Source organism: Mustela erminea, chromosome X (assembly GCF_009829155.1).
Source record: "Mustela erminea isolate mMusErm1 chromosome X, mMusErm1.Pri, whole genome shotgun sequence".
Taxonomy (NCBI): Eukaryota; Metazoa; Chordata; class Mammalia; order Carnivora; family Mustelidae; genus Mustela; species Mustela erminea.
This window is the reverse complement of record NC_045635.1, coordinates 70,432,248-70,441,693: the sequence shown is the minus strand read 5'-3', so window position 1 is coordinate 70,441,693 and position 9,446 is coordinate 70,432,248. Positions and strand designations below refer to the sequence as shown.

At 37.7% G+C, this 9,446-nt stretch overlaps 1 protein-coding gene across 2 annotated transcripts in view; it reads right to left on the bottom strand.

The window, feature by feature from the left end:
- Nucleotides 1–8,760: 8,760 nt before the first annotated feature.
- The window catches only part of CYLC1 (cylicin 1), a 101,309-nt gene continuing 100,623 nt past the window's right edge, over nt 8,761–9,446 (bottom strand). For both annotated transcript variants that reach the window (XM_032331137.1, XM_032331138.1), the window contains exon 6: nt 8,761–8,912. In XM_032331137.1, the coding sequence (XP_032187028.1) occupies nt 8,880–8,912 (33 nt within the window). In that variant the 3' untranslated portion in view covers nt 8,761–8,879. The remainder of the gene's footprint in view (nt 8,913–9,446) is intronic.

Here is a 9,446-nt window from a genome sequence, read left to right as displayed (position 1 = left end):
CAGCCATCCTGATTGGCGTGAGGTGGTATCTTACTGGGGTTTTAACTTGTATTTCCCTGATGATGAATGATGATGAGCACTCTGTCTGTTGGCCATTTAGATGTCTTCTCTGCAGAATGTCTATTCATGTCTTCCGCCCATTTCTTGATTGGATTACTTATTCTTTGGGTGTTGAGTTTGATAAGTTCTTTACAGATTTTGGGTACTAGCCGTTTATCTGATATGTCGTTTGCAAATATCTTCTCCCATTCTGTCAGTTGTCTTTTGCTTTTGTTGACTGTTTCCCTCACTGTGCAAAAGATTTTAATCTTGATGAAGTCCTAATCACTCATTATTGCCCTTCCTTCCCTTGCTTTTGGCGATGTTTCTAGGAAGATGTCACTGTGGCTGAGGTCGAAGAGGTTGCTGCCTGTGTTCTCCTCCAGGATTTTGATGGATTCCTGTACCACATGGAGGTCTCTCATCCATTTTGAGTCTATTTTTGTGTGTGGTGTAAGGAAATGGTCCGGTTTTATGCTTCTGCATGTGGCTGTCCAATTTTCCCAACACCATTTGCTGAAGAGATTGTCTTTTTTCCATTGGACAAGCGTTCCTGCTTTGTGAAAGATTGGTTGGCCATAGAATTGAGGGTCCATTTCTGGGATCTCTATCTTGTTCCATTGATCTATGTGTCTGTTTTTGTGCCAGTACCATACTGTCTTGATGATTACCACTTTGTAATAGAGCTTAATGTCTGGAATTGTGATGCCTCCAACTCCCCCCCCCCAACATTCCTCTGGCTATTCAGGGTCTTTTCTGGTTCCATATAAATTTTAGGATTTTTTTTTATTCCATTTCTTTGAAAAAAAAGATGGTTATTTTGATATGGATTGCATTAAATGTGTAGATTGCTCTAAGTAACATAAATATTTTCACAATATTTGTTCTTCCAGTTCATGAGCATGGAACTTTTTCTTTCCATTTCTTTGTGTCTTCCTTAATTCCTTTCATGAGTACTCTATAGTTTTCTGAGTACTGGTTCTTTGCCTCTTGGTTAGATTTATTCCTGGGTATCTTATGGTTTTGGGTGCAATTGTAAATGGGATCGACTCCTTAATTTCTCTTTCTTCTGTCTTGTTGTTGGTGTACAGAAATGCAACTGATTTCTGTGTATTCATTTTGTATCCTGACACTTTACTGAATTCCTGTATGAGTTCTAGCAGTTTTGGAGTAGAGTCTTCCGGGTTTTCCACATAAAGTATCATACCATCTGCAGAGTGAGAGTTTGACTTCTTCTTTGCCAATTCGGATGCATTTCATTTCTTTTTGCTCTCTGATTGCTGAGGCTAGGACTTCTCATACTATGTTGAATAGCGGTGGTGATAGTGGACAGCCCTGACATGGTCCTGACCTTAGGGCAAAAGCTCTCAGTTTTTCCCTATTGAGAATGATATTTGCTGTGGGTTTTTCATAGATGGCTTTGATGATATTGAGGTATGAACCCTCTATGCCTACACTCTGAAGAGTTTTGATCAAGAAAGGATGCTGTACTTTGTCAAATGCTTTTTCAGCATCTATTGAGAGTACTGTATGGTACTTTAATGTATTGTATCACATTGATTGATGGGCAGATGTTAAACCAAACTTGCAGCCATGAAATAAATCCCACGTGGTTGTGGTGAATAATCCTTTTAATGTACTGTTGGATCCTATTGGCTAGTGTTTTGGTGAGAATTTTTGCATCCGTGTACATCAAGGATTTTGGTCTGTAATTCTCCTTCTTGATGGGGTCTTTGTCTGGTTTGGGGATCAAGGTAATGCTGGCCTTGTAAAACGAGTTTGGAAGTTTTCCTTCCATTTATATTTTTTGGAACAGTTTCAGGAGAATAAGTATAAAGTCTTCTTTAACTGTTTGGTAGAATATCCCTGGGAAGCCATCTGGCCCTGGGCTCTTGTTTGTTAGAAGTTTTTGATGACTGTTTCAATCTCCTCCCTGGTTATGGGTCTGTTCAGGTTTTCTATTTCTTCCTGGTTCAGTTTTGGTAGTTTGTATGTCTCTAAGAATGTATCCATTTCTTCCAGATTGTCAAATTTGCTAGTGTATAGTGGCTCATAATATGTTCGTAGAATTGTTTGTATTTCTTTGGTGCTGGTTGTGATCTCTTCTCTTTCATTCATGAGTTTATTAATTTGGGTCCTTTCTCTTTTTCTTTTTGGTAAGTCTGGCCAGGGGGTTATCAATCTTATTAATTCTTTCAAAGAACCAGCTCCTAGTTTTGTTGATCTCTTCTGCTGTTCTTTTGGTTTCTATTTCATTGATTTCTACTCTGATCTTTATTATTTCTCTTCTCCTGCTGGGTTTAGGCTTGATTTGCTGTTCTTTCTCCAGCTCCTTTAGGTGTAGGGTTACCTTTCTTGTTTCTTGAGGAAGGCTTATATCACTATATACTTTCCTCTCAGGACTGCCTTTGCTGCATCCCAATGATTTTGAACAAGTTGTGTTTTCATTTTCATTTGTTTCCATGATTTTTTTTCAACCCTTCTTTAATTTCCTGATTGACCCATTCATTCCTTAGTAGGATGCTCCTTAGCCTCCATGTATTTGGTTATTTCCAAATTTCCTCTTGTGATTGAGTTCTAGTTTCAAAGCATTGTGATCTGAAAATATGCAGGGAATGACCCCAATCTTTTGGTACTGGTTGAGACCTGATTTGTGACCCAGGATGTGATCTATTTTGAAAATTTTCCACCCGCACTAGAGAAGAATGTGCATTCTGCTGCTTTGGGATGGAATGTTCGGAATATGTCTGTGACGTCCATCTGGGCCAGTATGTCATTTAAAGCCTTTATTTCCTTGTTGATCTTTTGCTTATATGTTCTGTCCATTTCAGTGAGGGGGTGTTAATGTTCCCTACTATTACTGTATTATGAATGTGTTTCCTTGATTTTTGTTATTAATTGGTTTATATAATTGGCTGCTCCCATGTTAAGGGCATAGATATTTAAAATTCTTAGATCTTGTTGGACAGACCCTTTATGATATAGTGTTCTTCTTCATCTCTTATAGCCTTGGCTTAAAATCTAATTTTATGATATAAGGATTCTGATATAAGGATTGCCATCCCAGCTTTCTCTTGATTTCCATTAGCACGGTAAATTATTTTCCACCCCTCATTTTATTTTTTAAGATTTATTTATTTATTGACTTGAAGGAGAGAGAGATCACAAGTAGGCAGTGAGGCAGTCAGAGAGAGAGGGGGAAACAGGCTTCTTGCTGAGCAGAGAGCCCGATGCAGGGCTCGATCCCAGGACCCCATGATCATGACCTGAGTCAAAGGCACAGGCTTAACCCCTAGAGCCACCCAGGTGCCCCACCCCCTCACTTTAAATTTGTAGGTGTCTTTGGGTCTAAAACGAGTTTCTTGCAGACCACATATTGATGGGTTTTGTTTTTTGTAATCCATTCTGGTACCCCATGTCTCTTTTTTTTGTAATTTTATTTTTTTTTCAGTGTTCCAAGAGTCATTGTTTATGCGCCACACCCAATTCTCCATGAAATATGTGCCCTCCTTAATACCCACTACCACGTTTACCCATTTCCTCACTCTGTCCCCTCCAAAACCCTTATTTTGTTTCTCAGAGTCCACAGTCTCTCAAGACTCATCTTTCCCTCCAATTTCTCCTGACTCACTTCTCTGCAACTCCCAATGGCCACAGTCGCCAAGTTGTGCATAGAGCCAAGATGCCCTTCAACAGATGAATGAATAAAGAAGATATGGTCCATATATACAATGGAATATTATGCCTCCATCAGAAAGGGGGAACACCCAACTTTTGTATCAACATGGTTGGGACTGGAGGAGATTATGGTGATTGAAATAAGTTGAGCAGAGAGAGTCAATTTTCATATGGTTTTACCCTCTGCCTTTTGTTTGAGGCATTTAGCCCATTTGCATTCAGGGTAACTATTGAAAGATATGAATTTAGTGCCATTGTATTGTCTGTAAGGTGGCAGTTACTGGATATTGTCTCTGTTCCCTTCTGGTCTACTACCTTTAGGCTCTCTTTTTGCTTCGAAGACTGCTTTCAATAATTCCTGTAGGACTGGTTTTGTGTTTGCAAATTCTTCTAGTTTTTGTTTGTCCTGGAAGCTTTTTATCTCTTCTTCTCTTTTTAATAAGAGCCTAGCTAGGATCATATTCTCGGCTGCATATTTTTTTTGTTTAATGCTCTGAATATATTGTACCAGTCCTTTCTGGTCTGCCAGGTCTCTGTGTATAGGTCTGCTGCCATTTTGTAGTGATTTATAATGCTTTTAAGGAGTTATTGTATATAGGAATGATAGTCCCACTCATATCTCTGCTTAATTTTCCCATGTGGCTACTGAGAAAACTGGATGAATCATGGAGATTGAATACAAACTACTACAAGCTTATCCAGGTGGTATGCCCATTTGCAATTATTCTGCTGGACATGATAGCATTGAAAGATCAACTTAGTAAGACTTGACATACTCTGATTTTGGCAACTAATAATTTTCTATTTAATCAGAAAAGAAAAACAGAAAAGAGTTTTCATTCATATGAGACAGGTAGCAATATTCATTTACAGTTTTGCTCAGAGCTATGTTAAACCTCCTGTTGTTTCTCATATCATAGTCCAAAATATTCTGGAAAGCATGGATACCCCATAGAATATTATATCAATGGCAGGATTACAAAAAAAAAGGTGACTAATGTGGTAGAAGGATTTATTAAGTCACGTTTATTTCAGAGGATGGAATTTAAATCTTAGAAATATTCAGGAATTTGCAATTTCACTAAAAATTTTAGTTCATTGGTGAAAGACATGCTGATACATTGTTCCCTCTACAGAAAAAGGAAAAAAAAAAAAGCTCTATCTTGCATTTATTCTATAGAGAAAGAAATACAATGTTTGGTGGGCTTCTTTGGATTCTGGGGCAACATATTCCATGCCTAAGTATAGTGTTCCATTTGATTTACTAGTTTACACTAAAGGCTTACAGCTTTCAGTGGTACCTTGATCTGAAATGGACTTGGCAGCAAGTCCGAGTTGGGATGTCAGTAGCCCTGCTGCTTTTGGCACATAACGAAGAAAACACTATGGTATTTGAGTTGTCAGTGGTAGGGACAGGTGCAAGATAGAGCTTATGGCAGGTTTCAGTGTGAGAATCTCACTGCAAGTCCCTGGAATTCTGCAGGTCATACCATCTATATGTGAGAATTACATGTCTTTTAGTAGACAGCTCTTGGCATGGTACTGGGCCATGATAGAAACAAAATGCTATATAATGAGACACCAAGAAATTATGAATTCAGAAATGCTAATTATAAGCCAGATTCTGTTGGATCTACTAAATCAAAAATTCATGCAGGCCTAGTAGCTATCCATCATAAAATGGACATGGTTATTCTGGGATCAAGTTGGGGAATAACCAGAGATTATAAATAAATTGTATGAATACATACGATGAATACATAGACCTCTATGTCATCTGACATACTTGTACCAGCACCTTCCCTCTGCTTGCATCTGAGAATATTTGAATGAGGAGAAAAGTCTGAATTTGGTTTCTAAATAAGTTGGTTTAGTATGTAAGTTCAAGCTACAAATATATGGCACTTACCTTACAACCACACTCGGGGATAACATTGAAGGAGTATAGCATCCAACCAGACAATTCACTTCACAGTAAAGGAGGTGTGGGAGTGAATTTTTGACCAAGAGATTCACTGATAAGTTACATATTGCACTATAGTGCACAATAAAGCTCAGAGAGAGCTTGAATGACTTACTGAAGGCACTATAGAGTATTACTTTGGATGCAACACTCTGCAAAAGTAAGTGCCATTCTTTAAGATACAGGGTATGCAACTTCTAATTAATGTGTCTTCAATAGGAAAAACACACATGCTTAGAAATCAAGGGATATACTCAGGAGTGGTCTAACCATCACTTGCAATGGCTCACTGGGTGTGTGTGTTCTTGTTATATCAGCTCTGGCCAGTGAAGTGTTCTAAGGCCTAATTCCCCCACCCCCACCAAAGGGACATATTGTTGCCTGGAGATACAGTAACAGTCTCATTGAAATACAAGTTATGGCTGCTGCCAGGGAACTTGGAGCCCCTTATGTCTAGGGACCAGCTGTTGTGAAGTTTGGACTCCTTTTGCCTAGAGGTCATCTGTTGTGAAGAACAGTCACCACCTTTAAAGGGTAAATTAGCCTGATGAGCAAGAAGAGGTAAAATTTCTTTGCACAATATAAGAAAAGGGGAATATCTATGGAATCCACACTCTGCTTGGAATCCCATGCCCAATAGAGTACAAAAAGAGCATGATTACTAGGGCCTCAGACCCTTCAGGAATCCAGTTTGAGATCATACCACCAGGTAAGGCAGCAAGACCTATAGAAGCAATAGCTGAGGATGAGCGGAAAGAATGTAGGAGGTCAATTACTTTTGGCCTTAAGATTAACAGCAGTGATAAAGGCTATAATTTTTCCACTTCTTTTAAGATTCCCTTAAGGAGAAGTCTGCAGGAACTTTGGAGGGTTGAGTATGGATAGAAAAGTGGATCTGTGTTGTGACAGTCACGGGAGTTTGCTGCTTAGATTTTACTTCAAGAAGGATTCTGCTGTGAGGAGTATAGTTGCTTGATAGCCTCGAGCTACTGAAAATTTGAGATCCACCAGTGTGTAAGCCAGGACTACTCTTTCACTGGATTGCTTCCAGCCAAATTTAGCACTGTGGGCATACTAAGTCCAGGATATCACTTAACAACACAGACCCCTCTAAAGAGCAGTATTTGTTCAGGGCTCCTCACTGCACTGGTTTAGACTTTCTCCAAGCATAGTCTGAGGCTCTTCCTTCCCAGTTTTCCTTTATCTTTCTCCTTTAACATGGGTCAGAACCACAAGGTAATCTGAAGTTTCTCCCTCCCTCCTATTTATCCTTTTCTCCTTTAGTCTTCACCAGTTTCCTTTAATAGGTATTTTACACTTTTCATTATGCATTAGCTTTTAATTCCTGGAGGATCATTGGAATTCTTGGGGAGTAGGCAAAAAAGGCATTTTAGGCAGAGGGTGAACTGTGTTGTTGGCATTTATCAACTGTTTTGGAAGTATTTTACCAGTAATTACAGATCTATCCTTGCATACTGGTTGAATATCACTATTGGATCTAAGTTTCCACACTGTTTCTCATTTATTTATTTCTCCAACATCACTTGTTATTTAGAGGTACTTGTTTTTATTATTTTATTTTGTTTCCCTCCAGAGTTTCTTTAAGCAATGACAGGTAAATGCAGACAGACAGACACACACTCACACACTTAAACACTCAAACACACAAATACACAAATTTTCTTTTCCTGCTTTTAAAAAATACCATAGTTCATACAGCATATACTCTCCTATTCACCTTGATTTTTTTCCCCTAAAACTTAAGTCAGAGATCTTTCCACTACACAGAGAGCTTCTTTATTCCTTTCATATTCACATGTCAATCCTCTGCAAAGTATTGTTATATATTCAACCAATCACTTATGGACAAATAATTGGATTGTTTTTAAACTTTTCCTATTTACAATGTTGCAATAAAAAACTTTTATGTGTCACTTAGGATACGTGTAAGATTATCAGATGGGTTAGAAAAATGACACCACTTTAAGAATTAGATCTGAAATTTGAGTAAATGGAAGTCAAGATTATAACAAAAGGCAGAAAGCAGACTGGATCCAATGAAGAAGGTCTTCATATTTATATCTATCTATAACTCTATCTGCATATTTATCATTACAATGGATTGGATATTTGTTTTCCCAAAATTCATATGTTAAAATCCTAATCCACAAGGTGATGGTATTAGGGTGAAGCCCAATACCTCCAAAGGTAGGGACTTTGGGGGATTTGGGGAGAATAGAGTCCTCACAAATGGCATTAGTGCTTTTATAAAAGAGGACCAAGAATTCCCTAGTCCCCTTCAACTACGTGTTTGAGGTCTATGAACCAGAAAGTGGGCTCTCACTAGACTCTGAACTTTCTGGTGCCTTGATCTCAGACTACTTAGCCTCCAGAACTGTGAGAAATAAATTTTTGTTTATGCACTACTCAGTTTATGGTATTTTTTTAATTTTAGTCTGAACACAGACTAAGACATCTATCTATCATCTATCACCTATCATCTTTCTATCAATCTATCTAATCTATCTACCTATCATCTATTTCTCTATCTGTTTCTCTACCTAACCTATCATTTTTTTTCTTTCTACACCCCTTTGCTGCTCTCAGGACTCAATGTAACAAGCATATTCCCAGAAAATGTAAAATGATTGACAAATGTATATTATTCTTTCAGGGTAACTTGTAGCTAATCATTAAATAAAGTGATAAACTAAAGAAAAATGTGTCTACAAGTAAATTATTACATTTAGAGGTTTGTATATTTATGAAGGAAGTGGGGGTTACTCTACATATAGCTCTCTATTTCTTTAAAGGGTGTTAAAGATCTGGTTCCTTCCCTCCATTCTTTGTTTACTTTTTCTTAATGTTAAGTAAAATATAGATAAAACAAAACATGACAAGGTATCCAAAGGAAGATTGTTAAGTTTTAACATAAACACAGAAATGGTTTCTAAATTAATTTTCAGAACATGGAGTAAAACACTACAGCAATTTGGCTCGAGTAGTTCAAACACTTAATAAATAAAGCATATATCTTTAAAATCACATCTATAAATTACACGAAAAAAATCAGCTCCTGGTACTCATGAAAGACTTGCTTTTATTATTACAGTTCCACAGAAGTAGAAATGTTCACTTGAGAGTAGCCAGTGTTTACTGTGGTAAGGCCATTCTGTGAAACCAAGTTCTCAGTTGTTTTTTAAAGCAGCTTATGAATCCACTTTGCTTCAGGCTGGGAAATAAAGTAAAAAAAAGAAAAAAAGTAAAAAAAGAAAAAGAAAAGAAAAAGAAAGAAAGAAAGTAAGGAAGAAAAAAAAAGGGAAATTTTATGTATCTTAATTATAGAGAGTTCCTGGTTTTTGAGATACCACACCAAACCACATAATGTCACGAGTGAAAGGGAACTTTGATAACATTTTTATTTCTTATTAAAATAACAAATAGCATGGAGGACATGGGGACTTAGAGTGGAGAAGGGAGTTGGGGGAAATTGGAAGGGGAGGTGAACCATGAGAGACTATGGACTCTGAAAAACAATCTGAGGGTTTTGAAGGGACGGGGGGTGGGAGGTTGGGGTACCAGGTGGTGGGTATTATAGAGGGCACGGATTGCATGGAGCACGGGGTGTGGTGCAAAAATAATGAATACTGTTATGCTGGAAATAAAAAGAAAAAAAAAAAAAAAAAAATTCAGGTCATTGGACCCCACCCCAGACTTACCAAGTCAAAGCCTGAGATGGAGTCAACAATTTGCATATTCAACAACT